Here is a 23553-nt window from a genome sequence, read left to right as displayed (position 1 = left end):
AAGTCTCACACAGTAACACCTGGAGGAGACAAGCAGCAAAGCCTTACAGGAACAAGAAGGAACTCTTAACCTCTCAGTGAAGTCTTAGTTTTTCCCTCCTCTGCAACATAATGAAAATAAATCTGATGAAGACTTTTTTTTCCAGAAGTATTCTACACAGCATAATATAACTAAATACATAAACTTGTCAGTAAAATTGAATATGTCTTCAAATACAAGAATTAAAGTATTCAAGGGAAGTTGAGGTAATTAACATGCCTCATCTTTTTATATTACCGTATTACTATACAATGACATTTTACTGCAGAAAGAAGAAAATCCTGTGGCTTAATACAAAAGAGCCTTCACAGCTGAACTTTGAACAGAAGTTCATAGGGAAAAACTAAATACACAAACAAATGACCCACATGAGGAATTCCTACCCTGTAATAATGCGAGTTATTTCTAAATATCTTGCCAGATTTCTTTCTCTGCTAATATAAGCCTATTTAAATGCAAGTAATAAGACTGTTTATGTAGACCAAGCACTCTTTTAACCCTTCACAGGAAAAAAACACATGACATAACAGATTATTTTCCTTAAAAAAATGAAAACATGATTTTCATACACACTTATGTAAGTAATGAGATACCTTAATGAATGTCCAATTCCAGTTCACAATTGACTCCTTTTTATCCTTTTGTTACACAGTCAGTAATTGATGGACTTGAATTTGTAGCTAGGATATAAAATTATAGCCCCTACCTCTGATCACCACAATGAAACTGGAGCATAAAACTCTAGGTGTTACCAACAGTGTAACAGAATGAACAGACCAGGGACTTTTTTACAACACACACTGCATAACACTGAATTTATCACAATATGATTTTAAACACAAGCATGCGTAATGTAAAGACTATGTCACCTTACTTTCAGTTGTTTTGTCAGCTCTCTGGTTTAACATGCATTATTTCAAAACAGACTAGAATCAATTCCTTCTTTTCTCAAAACTAGAAACTTACCAACTACATGCTTTTGAACAGAATTAAGTAACACCTGTTAAGTTCAACTCTAAAGAGGGAGTTTCATGCTCTTTTGAAAATATTCCAGAGTCTGAGTTTTCTCAACTACCTGTAGCTTAAAGTCTCTACACAAGGCTTTGAAGCACCAGCCAGTGCTTGTTTGCACCATTTTACTGTCTTCCAGGTGTATCAATTTTTATGCTGGTTTTATTCAAGTGGCAGCTGAAATCCAGCTGAATTCGACTGCGATGCAAGCATTACATTTTCTTGTAAATGCGCACTGTCATAAATGCCTTAAAATTTGTATCATCCAAAGGACATGATCAGAAGCCTCATTCCATTTCCATAAGCCCTGTTAGCATTTGGAATTAAAGTTATTTTTTGCTGTAGGAAAAATTGATTATTACAGAATTTCCCATCACTTTCAAGAACTACCAAAAATTCAGGTCAAATTTTCAGTCTCACAGGCTTAAAAACACAGTGCTTTTCCACAGAAGTAAAATCATGAATTTTCCAAGCCTTATGCTGCCTACATCTACTCAGTCTAAATCTACTCCTACTTAAATGAAAAACTGCTGCTCTGATTATCTATACAGACTAAACTGCTGAAAAGAAGCCCTGCCATTGCCCACACAGCAAACAACATTCTAGATTCATATCACTTATTTATATCAGTAACACAGAAATCTTTAACAGCCTTTACTGTTTAAAATATTTACCTATTTTGAAAGAATCTTTCCTACTTAGAGATCACAAAACTGAAGTTGTTTTAATGCACCAGGCATTCAAGTCAAAAGGTGTTTTAAAAACCTTGCAAAAAACTTATGAGAGGGTTTGCATTCACCATGATCAAAAGAAACAAACAGAAGTATCGGATATCTGGAGTATGTATGAAGCTCTATATATTGCAGGCAATTGATAACAGCTCAACTTAAAAATAAACTTTAACATCCTTGTTTTGGTAGACTAATCTGCTCTTGAAGGGCACAAGCAAAGAAAGAATCATAGATAAGAGACACAAGGCCATGCATTAAGAGATATTCTTCCCATTATCAACATTAGTCTGAGCTAGGAAGAGGCCATTACATACCTTTCCAATTTAATATGAACTTTTTGAAAATACAGAAGACGAAGAATATCTGTACCAACTGAGAAGAAGCAAGCAGTATATATGCAGAGAAGAAATTTGTATTCAGTACTTAAGTGTCACCTTATTGGAACTGCACTTACCTACAATACTTTTTTCTGGAGCTGGAGGCACAATATAACCAATATGCATGTATTTTGTTGCTAATTTGCTGTGCAGGCCAAGAAAATCACTGAATCTTCTTTTAACAGAGAATTCGGTTTTGTGGAATATTGAAAGTGATGTCTTAAAAAAAATAAAATCATTGTGAATTACTGATCCATCTCAGCTATAATACAAAGTATTCAGAAATTTTTGTTGCACTTCCTACCTTTGTTGTTACTCTGTATGCCATATAAGCATTCATGCCATCTCCTGTAAGAAAATTGAAATACTTATCCTAGGGCAAGGTAGTGTAATCCGGCCATATGCTTTTAGTCCAAAATATACATTAAATAAATTTCCATTTAGATACTAAAAATTGCCAAAGGAAACTAAAGAGAAAATCATAGTAAAATCTAAGAATAGTCTTCAAGGAATAAGACAGTCTACCATCTGAATTTCTATCGTCAAGGAACTTACCAACTTTCTCTGGGTCTGATACGCTGATTTCTATATCAAACAAATCTCCATTTGCTTCCTCTTCAATCTAGGAAAAAGATATACCACGTTTAACAAGGTAATGGGCATCTATATTATCTATATTATGTATGGGTACAGGGACAAGGATATAGAGGAAGGAAAAGAAAAAGTCAGTATGTTTGTGTAATTATGAAACATTTCCAGACTCCAACCTTAATGTACTTTCTAACACTGGCTGTGGCTACAACTAAAATTCTTGTGCTGAACTTGGTAGTGCTAAGTTTACAGTTGGACTCAATGACCCTAAACTTTTCTAAGTTTAACTAAATGGTCCTGTGATTTCAGTTTTAAGCCCTGCTGCTAAAGCTTTCAGTACAGCAGACTTAGGGGTCTGTTCACTGTACCATCTACAACTCCAGCAGACACTGGGGTTCACAACCACTCTCATATGCAATGCTTCTCTGCGCCTCTAATCAAAGGACAGACATTCCTTTTCATTAACAATATCTGTAGCAGAAGAGCTTAGGAAGGAAAAAGCAACAGATATAAATTTTTCTGATTCTTGTCTGAATTCTAGTCTTTCAGAATTTCATAATCTTTTATGTACTATACCTAAGTTTGCTAAAAAGAGTGATCTTAAGAAACACCGCAGCAGAAGAGACAGTGCCAGGGCTGAAGGGGACAAAATCAGAATCAAATACCATCACGTGGTATCTGGGGAAGTAGGCATCATTGAGTCACAGGTAGGTCTTGTTTGCAAAGTCACTGTCTAGTAAGAGAACTCTCTAGAATGAATGGCATTCAGCAATGTTCACACTTTGACTGGAACACCAAATGTAAATAGCAACATTAAGACTACAATTACCCTCAGCTCTTTGTTAACATGCAGGATAATGCTAAAAATTGCTTGTTCAATTTCCCCCTTAGGAACAGCTTCAGAAATACAAGCTGACATCAACATGCTCATTAGAATTATTTTACATGAATATCATTTCTCATGTATCAAGTTCTACACACACTTTTAAAGTATCTATTTTGAAGGAATAGAACTTTTTACTCCTAACACTACTTATCTCAAATACAATCACCTCTGTAGTGAATTCTTACAGTATTTTCACGAGTCAAATTCACACTGAACTTCTTGTACAAAACAAACAGCAAGGTATAATGCCATACGTCAACATTTAGGAACAGGCATTTTAAAACAAGAAAAAACTTTAAAATCCAAATGAAACATTTCCATGGTTTTGAAGTTTACAGCATACCTCTTCTCTGGATCTATCAAAAATCACTGGGGCTGTTACAGCTTTCGATTCCATTCTGGGAGCTATTAATGTAGTAGGTGTTACAGGAGTGACTGCAGGAGTAGATTCTGGTGAAAGTATTGGGTCCCTCTCCGGACTGTCCAATGAAACTTCTTCTGTTGCTTCTAGATAAACATTTTGAGTTAGCAACAAATTTCCTGAGCAACACAGATGGATATGAATCACAAAGAAAACAAACATGCATGACAAAGAATGATGATTAAATAAACAGCACCCATTTGTGCAGGATTTTTTCAATACATAGTTAAAACCAGATATGACATTTGGGCTTGTAGTGCATAGTGCAGAATGGGTTAAATTAAGATCAATATTGCCTACATTTTTTTTGTACACTGTCCAGTAAAGAGTCCTTTAAAGTAGTCACAAGCCACAAATAATTTCTTTCTGAAGGACATATTGTGAACACTAATTACTTTTTTTTACCACAGAAGCAGCTCTTATTCATCACCTGTTTGGCACTCTGAACAACAGATGATTTATTCATATAGGCTGCTCTACCAATCTCACTAACTGGTTTTGACCACTGGGAAGCTATACATTTCCTGGGTATACAGAAGTTCCTTTCCTAGTTCAAACAGATGAACAATGCTGCACTCTCACTAGACATGCATTTTCAAGAATTCCAGTTTCTTAAAAGATAACATGGACCACAGAACAACAATTTGATACTAAAATTAAGTTTCCAATAGACCTCAATCCTTTCACAAACCAGATTTCTGTGGGTAGTACTTACCAAACAGGTAAAAAGGCACTAAACCAAAGCAGACACTCATTCTGGCATGAGGCTAACAAACTTTACTGTCATAACTTTCTTTTGGAGCATATCACAGAATTGCTGAGTTTGGAAAGCACTTTTGAAATCATCTAATCTAACCTCTCTGTTCAAGCAGATCTCTAGCCAGGTTAAACTGGACCACCAGATGAATTTTGAGCATCTCCAATGTGGAAAATCAACATCTTCCTTGAATAACCTGTGCAAGTGCTTGACTACCCTCACCAACAAGAAAAAAACCCCAAAGCCAGCACCACCCCCTTGCCCCCATCAAAGACAAACAAAAACGTAAGATTTATGTATTGTCTGGTTTTCAGTGTGTGCCCTCCTGGTCTGTCAGCGGGCACTACTGAGAAATCAGGCTCCCTTTCTCCATTCCCTACCATACAGTACTTATACACACTACAGGATCCTCCCCACCCCAAGCCCCTACTCCAGGATGAACACCACTAGCTCTCTCTATCTCGTCTCTCATGCTGTACCCTTTATGGCCCCAGTCATTTTCATGGCCCTACACAGGAACCACTGTCCACGTCTCCCTTGTATTGGATAGCTCAGACCTGGACTCAGCATTCCAGGTGTGGCTTCAGTGGGGCTGAGCCAAGGGGAATGATTAATTCCCGCAGCCTGCTGGCATTCATTTTTCTAATTTCATATTACAGATTTTCATAGTATTTTCAAACTAATGTTAAAACCATTATATTAAACTTCATTATAGTCTCCATTTTTAACATAAACAAAGAATCTGCAGCCTTTATTTGAAAATAATTCTTTTCATAGCATTGCTTTACTCTTACTGCTAAATCTTAAAGAACATAAACATCTGCTAATGCTTCCTTTCCTCAAATGCCACAACAAGGACATTACATCTCAAATCAATAAGGAATTTTAACTCAAAACCTAAGATCAGGTGGGAAGTTATGCTGAGGCAGTTGCAAAAGAGCTTTTAGATTGGCAGAATAGCACTATTTCAACAAGAGGCAATTCTCTCCTTTGGTGGCTACCAGCATTCAACATATATGTTATACAAATGAATATGTCACAGAAACACTTCTCAGAAAAATATTCACATACATATGTATCACAGCATACTATATACATGATGAAATGTAAAATACAGAATATTTATGAAATAAAGCACTTGCACTTTAGTGCAATCACTAGCTGTATTCCAGGATATTCCGGAAGCAAACCATTAACCACCTCTATATACTTCTCTATATCTTCAAATTTTAAGCAGGTTTAAAAAAGAAGTTGCTAAACAATTCCAAGCACACGGATTTCTAACTTTCATTAGCTGAGAACACAACCCTCTTATTGTAAAGTATAACTTCATGAAAAAATTGTGAATTTAATGTAAGAAAGCAGCATTGCTATCAGATGAAACAGAAGCACACTTCTCCAGTACTCCTCCTTTTCAGACTTGTATCTACACACCTATTAGCATCGTAAAGTGATCTAACTTGTGCATCAAATGAACTGCAAGCAGGATTACCAAATTTTTAAAGCTGCTGTCTGGCATTTTTTTATTTTCCGGAAGGAACTAACCCAGAGGAAAAAATCTATTTGTTTGAAAGCAGTAAGTCAGTTATTTTAGGAAGAAATGAGAATTTATGCCATTCTCCCTCTTGTTACCTCTCACTGCAGGTTTGGCATGCCTCTAGACATTACGCAAATCTAGAAGCATGACATGGAAAGGATATGGAAGGGGATGATGAGACTGAGTTGGGAATCTGATGATGGGACAGGGAGAAAGTTATTACACTTTTTGTTTAGAACAAAAATGTTCAAGGATTCTGAAAGGAAAAAGAAGCCTTAGCTTCATATAAAACAGCAGGCTCTTATGTCTAGCTATGTTTCCCCCTCAGAAAAGCAGCCTTCGAGTAGTATATGAGCTGAAGATCTATTTCTCACGAAATAGGTTTCTTCTGATAAATTCTGGCATTTTTGCTTCTTACATATATCTCTTTACTTTGAGGAATCGGATGACATGGTCTGATTAAAAGTTTTATTGATAATTCTTCTGCTTGTTTTGCAGGTGTGTTTATTCCCCTGTGTAAACATTAATTTGGTAGGCTTCACAGTACAAACTATGGCACTTTCAGAAACATTTGCTTAATTTATTAGTTTTAGATCACCACCTGAAAACTTAGCATTAAGTTGTGGTTTTGTGGTATAGTTTATTGTTGGCTTTGGCTTTGAGAGGTTTTGTGTGCTTGTGTGGATTTTGTTTGGTTTTTAAAAAATTCAGTATCATTATTGGCATGAAAATTGAAATCTACAGGTCTTCTTTTCCAGGTTAGTTCTCAAGAGCTTAAGTTCTCACTTAAAGAGGCAACCGCTCTGCACAACTTTTGGGAGGAAAACATTGAGACTCAATATCAGCTACGGGAGTTACCAGAACATATTAAGAACTCCCATCAATCTACCAGCGTGTACTGCTACACATAAGTATGTACTTTACGATCCATAAACAGTCTTTGTTAGGGATAACTGTCAAGTTGCTTAGCTCCAAAAGAACATGAAGATATGTCACTCAGCTGTAGCAGACAACAACATATGCTTAATTAATATTCTACAGCCAATCACAACAAGTTTCTATCAACAGTCAAGCATGGGCCTTAGTCTCAGCTTTACAAAGAGCTTGTTTCTTTATTTTTCACCAGCAGTTTTTGTGAAATATCATCTTAGAAAATGCAAGTTTGGAATTCCTCACTAGCAGCTCACTTCAGCCACAAGTTATTTTTGCTAGTCACACTTCCAAATGTCTGACCTTTAACATTCTGACATAGCTTGAATGATAAAATTGGCTTATTATCTTTGAAAGTTTGCCCATGTGAACATATAAATTTGGAAGTAAACTCAAGCAGAAGCTGTTATGCAGAAAACAGGACAAACCATTAAAAAAGGCTTCTCTGGGCACAGCAATATTTCAGAGACTTAACTTAACTGACTGTAAGAACTACTACACCCAAGTCATAGCCCACGACCCTTGTTGTATCAGAAGTACTAAGCATAACCTTAAAGACAACAGAAATAGTTTTAATACAACAGTCGGACACTAATATAACCACCTTCTGACTTCGAAACTGTAGATTCACATGTTTTCATGAATTTATTTCTTACAAAATAACTGAACAAGCAGATTCTAAAAAGCAGCAAAGCATTTGCACAAACTCTTCCTATCAGACACATTACACGACAGACACCATCAGCTAGAAGCTTTTCTGTTCAGATGGGCCTGAAGAACATATCTTGTCTGGTTTAGGGAATTATCTCCTCTTCTGTCTCAAATCCCAAGAAAAAAAGCCCAAAGGGAAAAAAAAAGCCCTACAAAACCAAACAACACAAAACCCCTCCAAACAAAAAAACAACCCAATGAAAACAAATGTCACCCCAGCCTGCAACACAGTGACTTTTCCTCAGGACACAATAGCTAGACACTTCCATAACAGGATCCATTCCCAAACACATTTCAGAGTTGAAAAAACAAAATAACACTAATCTTTTACCCAACAGAGGAGATGAAAAATTATAGTTTTCCACTTTTTTAAAGAAGGTGACGGAACACTGATCAAACTTCATAGATGAGCTCACCATGTCTTGCTCTACTATGAGCACCAGAGGCAAAGGCATACACAGCTATGCCCTTCAAGGGCATTTCATGGCATATTTCTACATCTATACGCTGAACTTTGGGCCAACATTTTGGAACAATGCTCTTCACTGTACAATAGCAGGTTATTGAAAACCAAGTTTTAAGATATATCTCCAAATTCCTCAAGATACAACTAATACTGCCTCATTTGAAGCACTGACCATTATGGTCTCCACATGTGAGAGCTCTGTGAGGTAAAAAGTAATTCTTCTGGCCAAATAATCAACATCACGACCTTTATTCTAAGGGTTTAGCAAGGTTTAGCAAGACAGTTTGCTTTGTCACAGAACCAAGAACCACAGCAAAGCAGTAAAAGTTACTTGTCTCCAATGACAGCAGGAAAACTAATTTCTCACATTTCTGAAACCCCGTTTTAATAGTTATGAGTTATGAGTTGCCAGAGATAAGGTAATGAATATCTATATTGCACATATTATTCTGTAGCTGTCACAGAAACATAATAGTAAAGAGGTTTTAAGCATAATCAAAAAAGCCTAAACCATTTCCCAGGTTCTGTCCTGTATTAAAGCTGCAGAAAAAATCTGTACTGCTTCACCTCCTTTTCCATTATGTTGCAATACGAGATGGAACAATGGAAAAGTTTTTTGAAGTCTACAATAGCTAGAGAGGCATACCATCACATTTTTTACAAGTCTGAAAAGCTTTAATTATTTCTGACCCTGAAAAATGGCAATCTCTCCTTTCAGGAGCCATAAACAGGATTTCCTTTGCCTGGATTTTTAAGTGTCTAGTGATTAAACATGAAGGAACAACAGAAGTTACAAAGCTCTGGACCTTCATTTCTTTTCCACTTAAGTGTTCCTATAAGCTGTGCCAAGTTAAGACTCTTTGGAACTTCAACACGTCAGAGAAAAACCACGTCATATTCACTTTTAAATTGAATTCTGCTTTCCTAGAAAGCCAGACTTAAGCAATCATGCTGGAAGCAAGAAACTAGGAATCTCATCTTGCCTTTCTCAGGCTGTTTCTATACTATCTAGCAAAACAGTCCTAAGAAAGAAGAAGGTAGTTATATGTCTGAGTGCACAGCACTGGAACACAAATTCAACACAGTTTTTCAAAATGTCTTTTGAGAATGACAGCGAGACAAACACAGAAGTTCCTGACTTGGGTTCAACTGCATTATACAGACTTCTTGCTTAGAACAGGAAACTGCGAAAAATATCACATTTTATCTCATGCTCCATAAATCACATTTGTTTTTTCCTCTATATGAGAGTATTAGACTCACTCTGTACTACAAATTGAACTTTAAAAGACCAGTCTCAGCTGAGGTGGACACACAGTGTTAGACGCCTTCATATCAGTGCTGTAAGCATTTAAGAGAATGTCCTACATGGCAAAACCCACACTCATTAAATCAATTCCATGTGTTATTCTCACAGCATTCACTTCAGCTGAAATAATCTGGCTGCAAATACCTGTTCCTTCCTTCTGACTCCCCTCAATATTTACTCCAGTCTCCCTTTTTCTTAATATTATCCAAAGGAGAACTGGCTTTCTTAAAATATCCACTCCAGATGGCTCTATGGTTATAAAAAGCTGGCTTTATATACTGAAGCTAAATAACCACATTACTGACTAGTACTAGAAAACTTCATTACTAAAACACTTATGGTCTTTGTGAGTTACAAAGCAAAAAAAAATGCAGAAAAAATTAAGATCACCTCTCTATCCTTTATTCCTTTTTTCTCTTAAAACATTTCCAGAGAGGTACTAAACTAGTCAATACATTCTAACAGTGTCATGAACAAACATGTTCAAATACATGGAAATACAAATTATGGAAGTTTAGTACAAATGTAATGGGCATGAGTATATATGCACTTATACAAAATAACCCAGAATAAAGGTTATAAAGTTTGTTTTGGAATGATTAAATCAGGTAATCAACGAAGATGAGATGACTGTATTCAAAGCAGACTGTCAGCTTCTCAATACAAAGTAATAAGGAAAATTGTAATATTGAGATGTAATATTCAGAACCATCTTATGCACCTAATATTCCAAATATTACACCTCCTTTCTTGAATAGTTTGTGTTCCTACAACTGTAATTGACAGCAACAATAACCCATGTTAGGATAGCTGAAAACTGACACCAAAATAGCAACTGATTTATGAAGCTTTAGAAGCATTCTGTCTATTAAGAGCTCACTTATCAGAGCTTTCACATCTTTTTCTAAAGTGCAATACTGTCAGCTCTCAGAGACACCACCATGCAGCAGTGAAATTATAGGACTGGTCCCCTGGGTCAGTTTGCTACCTTTCCATTAAAACAAGAGTATTAAGAAGTAAATACTTGCAATACAATGTGAATTCTCTCTCTCTTTATAACTGGAGAAAAGATCATATGCATGATTATTAAATAGAAAACAAGAAAGAATTTAAGTCATGCATTTCCACACAAACAGATTTGAGCATTTTGAATCACAAAATTATAAAGACCATTCTTACTGTCAGCAGAACATGTTAGTGACCAGCTCAGCACTCCCACACTACACACTGACCGTACACAGCACTGAGAAACTTATAAACAAACTTAACTAACAAGACTTTTCACATGAAAAAACCTGTACAACTGTCAAACTACTTATAAGGTTTCAATCCTCCCTCTCAGAAAAGCACATTTCTTTCAGTCCAAGGGTGAAAGGATTTGTGCAGGCATGCTAGAAGAAAATGGGCATTACCAGCAAAGAGGTCTTCTCTATCACCATCCAGCATGATTTCTGCTGGCTTTGGACCATTGGAGTTTGTGCTGAGGTCTTCTGCAGGAAGACTCGCTGGCTCTGGAGATGAAGGACTTGACTGTTTTAAAAAAAATAAAAAGCAAAATAATCAGAAGAGAACTAGTTGCCATGTGTCAGTACATAAGAATTATTGCAACATTCTTTCATTACAAAGAAGCAAAAGAAGACTACGGAAAGGAAACCCTGTCAGCTATTTCCATTTCCCACTCCTAGCACAGCAACAATGAATAAAAGATATGACTAGTCAACAGTTCTTTTAATTTCTTCATTTGAGAGAAAAAACAGTCAACAGTTTCTTCAGGTTTAATTAATGTGAAATAAACTACAGAACTATCTAGAATAAGTTTATCGGTAATGCCAAATGTAATCTGATTATTAGGTTCCTCCTAGAAAGGTTTGGATTTAAATCTGGATTTGTACACAGCCAAAAATCAATAAAGAAATCTCCAAGACATTCTTTTGTTCTACAACTGAGAAGATTTTGCAGTCCAAATAATTCAAGGCTCCTTGGAGCTGTAAGAAATTTTGATACCTTTGCAACAAGATTACTGCCACAGAGGATCAGAGGATCATATTGAACTTTACATGCAAGCTGGGCTTGCCACAGATACAATTTTTTAAACTGAAGACTAGAACTTGTCCTGTTGAAGACACTCAGGAAAACCAAAGCAATATTGAAACTGGGCCATCAAATGAATAGCAGGCTTACAAAATAAATACATACATAATTGCAGATCAGTGCTTCAGATCAGTTAGAAAAATTTTTCTTTAAAAAGAATCAACTCTGTTAACTGTTACAGTACCAGAAAATTTGCAAAACTCACTTCTTGCAACTTCATCCAGGATAGCTAGCTAAGGGGTTTTCAACAACAGCATATTTATTCATGAATGCATGCATGTATTAAAAAGATACTGTATGTTTAAGGCTATGCTTGAAAGAACACTGTAAATTAGAAAAGATTTTTTAAAAAGACTGAAAAATACTGAAAAGTCACTGAAAAAGTCTGTCCAGATTGTATTTTCAGGGGCAAGAGTCCTAGCAGAGAGGCATTCTTTATAACTGACTTTTGTCCTTCTTCCCCCCACTTTATGCACAGAGCAGGATGTCAGATGGTCTGGAATATCCCTTGGGTCAGCTGGGGTCACCTGTCCCAGCTGTGTCTCCTCCCAACCACCCAGGCACCCCCAACTTCCTCACCAGCAGCACAAACACCACAAAGGCCTTGGCTCTGTGCAAGCCTGCTCAGCAATAACAAAAGCATCTCTGTATTATCAGCCCCTGTGTTCAGCACAAATCAAAAACACAGTCTCATGCACTGCAAAGAAAATGAACTCTACCCAGTCAAAATCAGCATAACCACATTTTGGTTGCAACATCAAACTGATTCATTGAAATGACAGAAGAGACACATCTCCTTCCTTTTGCCAAAAGCAGCCACTCTCTGAAAAGGCCACACATAATATGGGGAAGCCAGAAACAAATCAAAGTGATGAATAGCAAAAGGAGAAGTCTCTCAAACTCTTGACTGGATATTGCCCTAGAACCTGCAAAGAACATCAAAGAAGAAAAACTTAGAAACTGTATGTAGGCAGTAGAGCTCATAACCTTGTAAGGAACCAATCCACCTAGTCACATGAATACTTCTCATCTCATATGAAACTAAATGCCAAAACGACCTCACAGGAAACAGCGTGCTCTGGGGTAATAAAGGTATATTTTGTCCACTCTGTGGAGTGTCATAAGGAGATAAAACTATTTTAAAACGTATTAAAAGACTTGCAATAATTTAGATTAAATGAGCTACAAACGCAAGACAACCACAGTACTTGACATGCTTCACTATTTTACAACTGAAAGTATACATGCGTTACACAGAACAGCCGAGGGTTTTAAGCAATTTCACAATGCAGAAGTAGAATGTTTTAGAAGAAATGGTCTGTATCTCCAGCCAGTGTTACGTAAACATGCAAGTTCAAAACCTTGTATTCCAACTAGAACAGAAGAGCATGGAAATACTTGATTTCTCAATGCTTGAGATTCAAGAAGTTTAAAGTTTTATGAGCAAAAGCAGTTCTTCACTGAAACACCATAGGTACTCATTCCAAACAAGTTTTGCTGCTATTCAGCTTTGAACAACAATCCATTTACATTTTGGTAGACTGGAGTTTCAGGACACAGCGAGTCCCACACTGCCACAGATGCAGAAAGCACGTAGGTTTGTGCTTGTCAAGTCATTGCTATGAAAAACAGCTCTAATACAGTCACAGAGAAGAAAAGTCTTCCTGAACCCTTGTAACACATTAGCAAGAGCTTTTTAAGAGCGATACACTTAATTATGCTCGTCCTTAAAGAATCATGAAAAAGAGCCCTTGGAGAATGCTTACACCTTCAAGCTATTCCCTCAGTTTACCTTCTTAGTTTTACCAGAAGTAGCTGTTTTGGTTACTAGTGGTTATTTTTGACTATACCTGGCTTCTAATCACAGAAGTATTCTGTCAGGCACAAAATTCACTTTGAACACCTAAATCTGATCAACCCATGGCAAATATCTGCATGCCTAAAGTTACAAGTTAGCCAATGGTCAATACAGAGCTATTCCTACTATAAAGAAAGAGACAGATTCCTCTAAGAATGGAGGAATGGTGCTATAAATATATAAATATATGCCACCAAGTCTCCTTCTGCTACTGAGCCAGGAAAGATCCTGTCCAACAGCACAGTTAAAGAAAGCCAATATTTCTGCACTGGATACCACGCTTCAGAGCTGTAGTTAGTAGAGCAGTTACAGGCAGATTTCTCCAAATTCCATATGAGAATATTTGCAAATGGCAAGGACTCAAACAAACCTTATGGGCACCTCAGAAAGCTAAAGAGCAAAGCTGACGAGAGGGATATCCCATACCTTGTAAAACCATGCTCACCAAAGCTATGGTGAAGAAGGACAGAGAGGATGTCTGGAGTTACAACATTTGCCTAAGTCACCATCACACTTCTCTCTTCCTGGAGATGGCTAAGCACAAGCCTGCCATGGAAGAGGTGAATAAATTCATTATATTGCTTGCATATGCTACTTTTACTCTACCTATTTAAGTTCTCTTCACCTCTGTCCACTGGTCTTCTCATTTTTACCCTTCCAACTTTTCTCTTCCATGCCAGGGGGAGTCTTGAATGCCAGATGGAAATAAAATTCAACAAGCTGGCAGGTGAATAAGGTCCCTACTGGTCTATTAATCTTTCTCTGTCTCTTTGGTCCTTCTAAACAGCTGTATTCTCAGACAAGATGAATTAAGAATGGGATTAAATACATTCACTAAGAGTTATGACTTTACAAGAAAAAGACAATGTATAGAAGCATCTTAAAAATCATTCATGGTCTGAACACTGCATCAGCTTGTTTAGGAGTTTTGAAACGAAGAATAGCTTCTTCTCTTCAAAATGGACATGGTCCTCAGGGAACTACAAAAAACCAGCAAGGCACAGACGTTATGTATCAAAAACTGGGTAAATAATTTATAATAACCTGATTATTCTGCACAGCCAGTGGATCAGAAAGTGCTATCCAGCCTCTCAAAAATGAAAAAAAGCATCCGTGCATGCAAACAATGTATTAAGCTGCTTCAGTTACAGTCTTCTAGGGATGAGATCTAAAAGAGAGGACCTAAACCTTGCTTTTTTATCTCTACAAAATCCAGCTAAAATGGCCGATAAAAATGGTTGTCAAAGGAGTTAGTAGTTACTGCAGTGAAAATCTGTATCAGACAAGAAATGGAGATGAGATTAATAAAAACCTCTTGGCCCAGACAAATAGCATAGCTGTTTAGAAACTTTAAACTTACTTGATGCCCATGGTTCACAAGATATCACAAACACATCCATTTCCTGAAATGTATGCAGCTGTGAAATTTCTGAACAAGTCCTGAGCTGAATGCTTAGTGAAGTCTCCAATAACCAAGATACTCAATGTCCGGTTATGCAAGACAGTCAGGATCCTGTCTTGTTTTTCCTCAAAACAAGTTTCTGGTAAGATGCCCATGGGCCCATTCCAATTTACAATGTCAATAACAAGCTCAATTTTCTGTTATTTTATTGTTCATCACATCTGGAGGCAATAACCAAGCATTTTACAGCTCTGACTTACAAAGAAACAAGAAGAAGATCTTGTATTTTCTGCTGGCTGAAATTATAGCTCTAGACGTTTGGACATCCTTCTTTCTCTTAATAGTAGGGTACCCCCTAAACTAGTTCTCCTTGCATGAGCACCTCCTAGCTTCCTTCAGTCAGAACACAGAAGGCTGACAAAAGGTGGCCATCACAATATTCTAGTTGTTCAGGTTAACCCAGCTCATGGTGTGAAATGGGGTTACAGGAGCTCACAAATCACAGAATGGGCAGAGAGAATAGACTCAACGGCAGGACAGCGCCATTTGCAGCAGAAAGGAAGCAGCCACATCAGAATAAATTTCCACATACTTCCTTTACAGCCTAGATTTAAATATCAAGCAATGAGAAATTTTCACACATTTTCAGTAGAATTAGACCAATTAATCTTGGATACAGATTAATCTTGGATACTTAGCTTTCTGTAAAGATATAGTACAGTATGGAACGACTTAGTGCTTTCCTCTCTGATATTCCACAGCTTTACTGCTTCCTCAGTAATGGTACTGTTAAACTGAATGGATATCATTAAAGCCATCTGGACTTCTGTGGCTATCTAGTGTTTTGCCTCATGTACAAAAACCAAATGGATATTGCAGATCTTTGACATAAACTGATCAACAGGCAATGAGATTATTACACACCCTGCCCTAAATTACAGTCCTTGATAAAATACCACATCTACTACTAAATGATTATTTTCAAGTTCTTCCATGTATTTTTCCATTTAAAAAAACTCCACCAACAAACAGGAGTATGGGCATATAAATACTGTTTGAATGAGTAGGTGGCAGCCTAGGTTCCTGTGTTCACATAGCACCTTCACAAAAGACAGACTGGCAATACAGAACTAAGTGAGACATTTAGGGAAAATGAAATAAGAAATGGTGCAACATATGAAAAAGGAAGGTGACAGAGACACAGACTGGTGCATGGAGGAGGAAGAAGGCAGAAACCATGAAATGAGAGCAATAGTGAACACACCATTATTTTCAGAAAATCTATATTACACATATGTCACCAAATTTTACTTTCATACAGTTGTTTGTGGACCCTTTTAATGGGAGCAGAGGACACATACAGCAAAATAGCGGTTTGTTGATCAAACTTATAATAGGGAGTGATTCTTCTCATAATGTACAGGTGAATTCCAGAACACAAAAAAAAACCCCAAAACCAAGCAACACCAAAAACAACCAATCAAAACCCCACCAAAAACCATGCACTTCAAATTTTAGCTAGTAGATAAGTCTACTTAGATAAGTCTACTTAGTCTACAAAAACTTGATACCTAGGGGAGCACTGTAGATGCCAGCACATATATATAATAACCAGCAATATTATTCAAATGGAACTCACCACTGATTATCACTGTAAATGCAATTTTGGCTTAAACCATTTACATGATTCATCCTGGCTATTCTCACTAATGAAAGCTACTCTGGCAGCTAAAGGGAAACCTCTCAGTAACCTTGAAAGCAAGAGAGGCAGTTATCCAGACTCACAATACAGTTGGAACAATAAAAACAAAATAATCATTCTCATTCTACTACATAGGCACTGTGGATACCTGACAATAAAATGAGCATCCCATCAGCTCAGAAAAGTTGCTGCCCAGCCTGGTTCCCAGTTCATTGTTGTCCTAAGATCACAGGAAGAGTTCTCATTCTCTGCCACATAGCAAATTTTCAAGTCCTAAAATGTGTTTCCACCGCAGCCCAGAAATCTAAGGTGTTACAGCTCAGTGAGATCTTTCTATTTTATTTTCTAAATTAGAGAATTCAACTTGGAATAAACAATATTCTTCATCTGAAGCCACTGAAGTAACTAAATTTACATGTATTTAAATACATAGTTGCCATTCACAATATACACTGAATGTATATTTTGTCAAAAGCAACTTTGCCTGTGTTTTCCAAATGGAGACTTTGTTTAGTGGAGAAGCTGTATGGTATCTAATACATCTTTCAAATAGCTTCCATATTAACAATCACATTACAGGCAAGAAAGGTGCAGCATGCATTTTGTGAACTGCAAAGAGAATGAAAGCAAGATAAAGTAGGAAGGGACTGAAATTAATCATGCTAAAAGCAAATTGACAGCTGCAAGATAAACCAGTTGGGAACACTTTCAAAGTACCAAAGCCCTCACGTAAGTTGTGTTTGCCACACTCTCACTTCTGGTATCAGCAAACTAATACATTATTAACTACAAAAAGCATGACACCATTCTGCTGTTACTATACAACTCCCACTGCTATTTATAATCAGTTCATGCACGAATATTTACCAGATTAAAGTAACAAGACAAAAGTTTAACTAGGCCATGAGACAATCATTCCCCTCTGGACTATGGTACTCTACACATTGAATCCATCCATTTATATGCAAGCTAGTAAGAAGTCCAAAGTCAATTTTCATGACCTCTTCCTCCCAAATTTGCAGGAAAATCACAAGACCAACGCACTGCCCTAAATGCTGATGTCAGAAAAAGCTTACTGACACAGCTTTTAAAAGCTTCTGTTTAAGCAAAGAGGCTTCCCCTTTCTACTTGGAGACACTATCCCAAACAGACTGTGTACATAAACAAAGCAGCACAGTGGAATTGGCAGCAAAGCAACTGATACAAAGCCCATTTCTTTGCTAGTGTTTGCAGTCAGAGGAGTTTCAGTAACTTTTCTATCTCGTGGTAACTGTGATTTGGACACTAAATCTATCTTATCTCCTGCAGCTTTACTTGCAGACTACATCAATAAAAACATTGTTTGTGTTACACTGCAGTCTTTCTCAGTGCACTGAAAAAGACTCCAGTAATACACACTGTGTCAGACAGAGATGCACAGAAGTCTACTCATGCAATTCTTGTCTACTGCAGATTCACATAATTTCTTATTCCTTCAGTTCATTCTTTCCACAGATCTTTTTCTACCAATGCACAGATTATGAAACTATAAAAATAAAGAAAAAAAGAAAGTGGCTTGACAAAAGACAAGTGACTTTAAAATACGTTTTAAAGCCTCTTTGTATACTGCAGGGTTTTTTGTTAGGGACAGACTACAGCCAGAGCAAAATCAAAGCACACACCAATCCTGTTTCTGTAAAGGTCAGGGACAGAAAACTCTTCAGGAAAAGAGGAACAGAACCATTTTCTTTCTAAATGGGCATCTGTGTACAGGAAGAGTAAAGTTCTTCTAGAAGATACTGGCTAGGCACGTAGGTGGAACGTGACCACAAAAACGTGCCAAGAAGGTTCCCACTGTAAGGAATGAACACACAAGCATTTCTCCTGTCTCCTCTCCTTCCCAGCCGGTCCCAGCAGCCGCCGCAGTCCAGCACTGCGTCGGCTCCCTTGGAGGAAACCCCAGACACAAACAAGTTTTTGCAAGATTTGCAAACTGAAATGGAGTGAAGGCTCGGAAAGAGGCCAAACAAAGAAAATGGGTCGTTATTAATCCACTCAAAGTCTAAGGCGGAGACACACACACTCACACCCACACACACACACCCCCACACACACATACCTCAGCGAAACTGGAAAGATGTAAGCTAAGAATATTTCCCTAGCAGGACAAGAGGATAAGAGAAGGGAAAACGGCGGTATCTGGAAAAAAGAGTTTTGGGTTCTCTTGGCAGCAGAAGCCCCCTGCCCGTGAGGGAAGTCCCTCCGTGAGGGAAGCACCGAGGTGGGCGGTGGGGCCGCGGCCGGAGGCCGGGTCGGCAGGGGCAGTCGGCGGGGGACGGGCAGGAGCGAGGGGGCCCGGTAAGGAGCGAGGGGGCCCGGTAAGGAGCGAGGGGGCCCGGGCACGAGCGAAGAACCGGCGGCCTGACGGGGAGGGGAGGGCCCGAAGGGCGCCGGACCGGCCACGGTGCGCAGGGCCTGCAGCGGAGGGCGGGTTTTCCTCACCTCCAGGGTGGACACGGTGCTAGTGAAGAGGTCTTCGCCGTCCTCCAGCTCCTCGAGGTCGGCGGGCCGCGTCTCCCCCAGCGGCGGCGGCTCGCGCTCCGCCGCCATCTTCCCCTCCGGCCCGGCCCCCGCGCTCACGTGACCGCCCGCCGCCCCGCCGGCACGTGACCGCGGCGGCCGGGCCGGGGCGGGGGCAGCGCGCGCTTCCCGCCCTTGGCCCTGCCTCACCCAGAGCCTTTCCCACATCACTGCCTCACCCAGAGCCTTTCCCACATCACTGCCTCACCCAGAGCCTTTCCTAAATTCCTACCTCATCCACAGCCTTTCCTAAATTCCTGCCTCATCCAGAGCCCTTTCCTGAATCACTGCCTCACCCAGAGCCTTTCCCAAATCACTGCTTCACCCAGAGCCTTTCCTAAATTCCTGCCTCATCCAGAGCCTTTCCTAAATTCCTGCCTCATCCAGAGCCCTTTCCTGAATCACTGCCTCATCCACAGCCTTTCCCAAATCACTGCCTCACCCAGAGCCTTTCCTAAATTCCTGCCTCATCCAGAGCCTTTCCCAAATCACTGCCTCATCCAGAGCATTTCCTAAATTCCTACCTCATCCACAGCCTTTCCCAAATCACTGCCTCATCCAGAGCCCTTCCTAAATCACTGCCTCATCCACAGCCTTTCCCAAATCACTGCCTGGTCCAGAGCCCTTTCCCAAACCCCTGGCTCACCCACAGCCCCTTCCCCATCTCCATCCTCAACCCCTTACCCTTCCCAAGAAGAGGTAAAGAGCAGAACTCCCTAAGTTAGCTTGGTTGTTCTTTGTCACTCATTAAGAAAGCTATTGGAGAAGTTTAGCTTATTTGATACAAAACAGTGTTGTAAGTACAGTCAGGCTAAGGGATCTGTGGCCACAGAAATCTATTATAGGATTCTTTTGTGTCAAGAGGTCAAGAAATAACCCAAAGATAGTGATAGGACCTGGATTTTTAGCTAATTGAGGTTCAATGTTGAAAAACTGGATTAGTAAATCAGTGTGGGAAAAGAACCCAAATTAGAGAAAAGGAATCAAGGAAACAAATTGGGAAACAATGTTGCAGGAAAATTTAGAATGACTGCAGAAAGCCAATCACATATGAGATTGTGATGTGTTACTGCAAAAAGAAAAACCCCAGTTTAAAGCCAAGCCTCATCCCTGTCAGTGTGGGTATAAATGTGTATGTCATTTGACAAATACATAAGAGCTGTCAACTCTACCTCACGCCACTAAGTGAAAATCTAAGAGAAGAGGAAGCTACCCCATATCCTAATGGAAACTGCAGCCACCCCTTTCTTGGCAGCCAATAAATCCACCTCTCTAATGCTGTGTGAGATGGATATGAATTAAGCTGCAAAGCTGCTGAACAGTAGAAGTAGAAATACCAAAGCTAAGTTTACATGTGGAACTTGTGTATATGTGCCTGCTTTAATTATCTGGTTATGTGATATGATTCTACAGGAGCCCTCTTCCCAAGGAGCATTTACTACACAGTTATAGTTTTTCCTTGCTTCCTAACAGCTCTGTACTTCATTTATTATATACAGTCTCAAGTCTACACTGAAGATGCAAAGATTTGTCTTCTCACATCCATTTTTCTGAGGTCTGTCACTGCCTGTTTCACAGGCACTGATGAACTTTATCTTCAGGGTATGATACCCATTAGAACTAGAGATGGAAAAACTTAAACCTAAACTGTTTATTGATTTGGATGTTCTAATTGAGATCACTAGGATTTGGGGTTTTTTTTGCTAGAATACTGAATATTCCAACAGTTTTGTCTGTCCCCTAGGCAGGAAGCCACAATATCACAGTAGTAGCCTTACACCTACCCATTTTTAGAAGTAGGCTTTTATTTCTTTTCTTCTCTATTGTGTCACTTTCTTTCCCTTTGTTGGCCATTGTCAGGTCCCAAACTTTCTTGATTTGTTTTGAAAGCCATTGAAAATCCTCCAAAAATGGTATTTCTAGTTTTGGCCCACCAGCCAGTAGCTCCTCCAAATCAGTACATCTGGTCATCTGTGGGCTCTGCAAGCTTTTGTAGTTCAGCACTTAAGAGGATATATGGAAATCAAAAATGTATTCTGCATAAATACTCTTGGGATCTTTTACACAATAAAAAGCTTCCTTTTTTCCTGCAGAATCAGGTTTCGCTCAGGAGTATAATCTCCTTGATTTTAAATTGCTTTTAAAATTAACAGGACAACAGTATTATGGCTCCATGTGATTTCCCTAGTTCAGGTCACAGAGGTGCTGATGCCTTGAAATAGTTACAAGAAATTATCTGGGTTTAGGCACTATACCATTAACTACCTTCTGCCCATCTGCCAAAAAACTATTAAGTTACATGCAAAATAAAGATGGATATGCTCTAAGCAATGTGAATCAAGGTTTACAATGGATGGAGGTGGGACAATACTTGGAAACAGCATCCTATGCACTTGCCTGAAGTTAACACTTCTTCAGTCATCTGCTTTTGTCCATAGAGAGAAGCATAGTCTTAATCACATTAAATGGAACTAAGGGTTCCTAAGTGTCAAGTAATTTTGGCATATTCTGAGTTGGAAGAGACTCCCAAGGATCACCAAGTCAACTCCTAAGTAAATGGCCTGTATGGGTGTTGAACCCCCAACTTGGTGTTATTAGCACCATGCTCTGACCAGCTGTTAATCTCATTTCCCTGACCTAGTTTTTTCAGTTATGGCCCAGTTAAATTTTTGTACCGTGTAATTTCAAACCTGTGGTGTGTGACTAAGTCAATTTCAAATATTTCTATGACTATAAACTGTCTCTAGCTTGACCTGCTTTCCTGCTTTCAGAGAAAGTAGCAAAATGATGTAAGGTAAGCAGCTTGTAAGGCATGATCATCTGCTGCATTTTATTTATCAGTTTTAACTAATTTTATCAGGGATAAATTGTTGCAAGGGGTTTTTTATGTCAAATCACTGAAGTCAACATGCATTTCTTACTATTCTCTGACTTGCTAGGACTTTCAGCTAGATATAAAAACATTAGAAGCTATCACTCTCTTCAAATATTCATGTGCATTCTTAGCTGTTTTCCAAATGATATTTCTATCAATTGATTCCAGTGGATATTCTTTGACACCCTTTTTTTAGAGCTCTCTGTTAATATTTATGTCATGAGTTGTCTTAATTCTTTCATCCAAAACTGGATGACACAAGAAAAAGAACAGTGAGGAAAGGAGGCTGGACCTTCCCTACAGTGTCAGAAGCAAGTCAGTGTCATTGCACAGTATCAGTTGGTTCTATCCCTGGGTGGCACATCAAAAATTAATGTTGGAAAGTTCCTCCAGTTGGAGTAGAGGTTTCTTGTAAGGGAAGCCTTGATCTGATCAATTTCTCGTGATCTCTGGAATTTTTCTTTAATGGATTCCATACCTCTTAAACTGTGGAACATTTTTTTTCCTCAGATGGGAAGTGGGGTCAGAGGTGATCCTTTTTTCTGCAGCTAGTTTCTGGTATTACATTAGGAAATGCTCAGTGCCTCCTAACTCTTACCATCACTGCATCACCAGTGATGAATGTAACATTGCCATTCAATTTCATCTAATTTGTCCATGGAAATTTTAATCTAGTGAGAACTTGGAGATCAGAACCATAATGAAAACAGCTCCAAGAGGAAAAAACCTTGAAATCAAACTAAAACCATCACCAACTAACAAACCAACAATTAATTTCCAAGTGTCTATTTGTAGAAGAATTTTCAAAAGTCCCCTGCTGAAAGCATGTGCTTTATAAAAGAATTCCTATAACCAGGTCTACATCTCATTATGTCTCTATCAGCCAGCAATATTATCTGCATCTAGTGTAGAATTTACTAAGATGAGAGTTTAAAATTACTGTGTTATCACTTGATAGATGAAGAAAGTCTATATTGTCTTTCTCTTTCAAAGTGTTAACGATTCCTGAGCTGATCTTAGTTTAGAAGATTTGAGGAGGGAGTTGGGCAGAATGTGAATGACATAGGAACTTTTTGCATATTTTTTCTTCATTGGACAATCATGGAAGAAGTCTAAGGGTAGAGAAGGTGGCAGCATGGAAGAAAATGAAAGTGATGTGCAGCAAAAACCAGTGTAATAACCACTCCAGCTCACCACTATAAACCTTTGGACAACTGTATTTTTCCACCAAGTCTGCAGCCTTTGGGAGGGAAGCTTATTTCCCTGTTTGCTTGGCACAAAGCAGAAGCTTGATAATCAT

General features: G+C 38.5%; 1 protein-coding gene across 1 annotated transcript in view; it reads right to left on the bottom strand.

Annotated features, from left to right (window-relative positions):
- SNX2 (sorting nexin 2) overlaps positions 1 to 19445 on the bottom strand; it is a 30591-nt gene extending 11146 nt beyond the window's left edge. Inside the window, exons 1-6 of the mRNA XM_056514667.1 lie at positions 19301 to 19445; positions 11179 to 11296; positions 3979 to 4142; positions 2714 to 2780; positions 2463 to 2506; positions 2236 to 2377 (exon numbers count right to left, since the gene is read on the bottom strand). Of these exons, the coding sequence (XP_056370642.1) occupies positions 2236 to 2377; positions 2463 to 2506; positions 2714 to 2780; positions 3979 to 4142; positions 11179 to 11296; positions 19301 to 19408 (643 nt within the window). The 5' untranslated portion in view covers positions 19409 to 19445. The remainder of the gene's footprint in view (positions 1 to 2235; positions 2378 to 2462; positions 2507 to 2713; positions 2781 to 3978; positions 4143 to 11178; positions 11297 to 19300) is intronic.
- Positions 19446 to 23553: the final 4108 nt, after the last annotated feature.

Source organism: Oenanthe melanoleuca, chromosome Z (genome assembly GCF_029582105.1).
Source record: "Oenanthe melanoleuca isolate GR-GAL-2019-014 chromosome Z, OMel1.0, whole genome shotgun sequence".
NCBI lineage: Eukaryota > Metazoa > Chordata > Aves > Passeriformes > Muscicapidae > Oenanthe > Oenanthe melanoleuca.
This window is presented reverse-complemented; position numbering and strand designations above follow the sequence as displayed.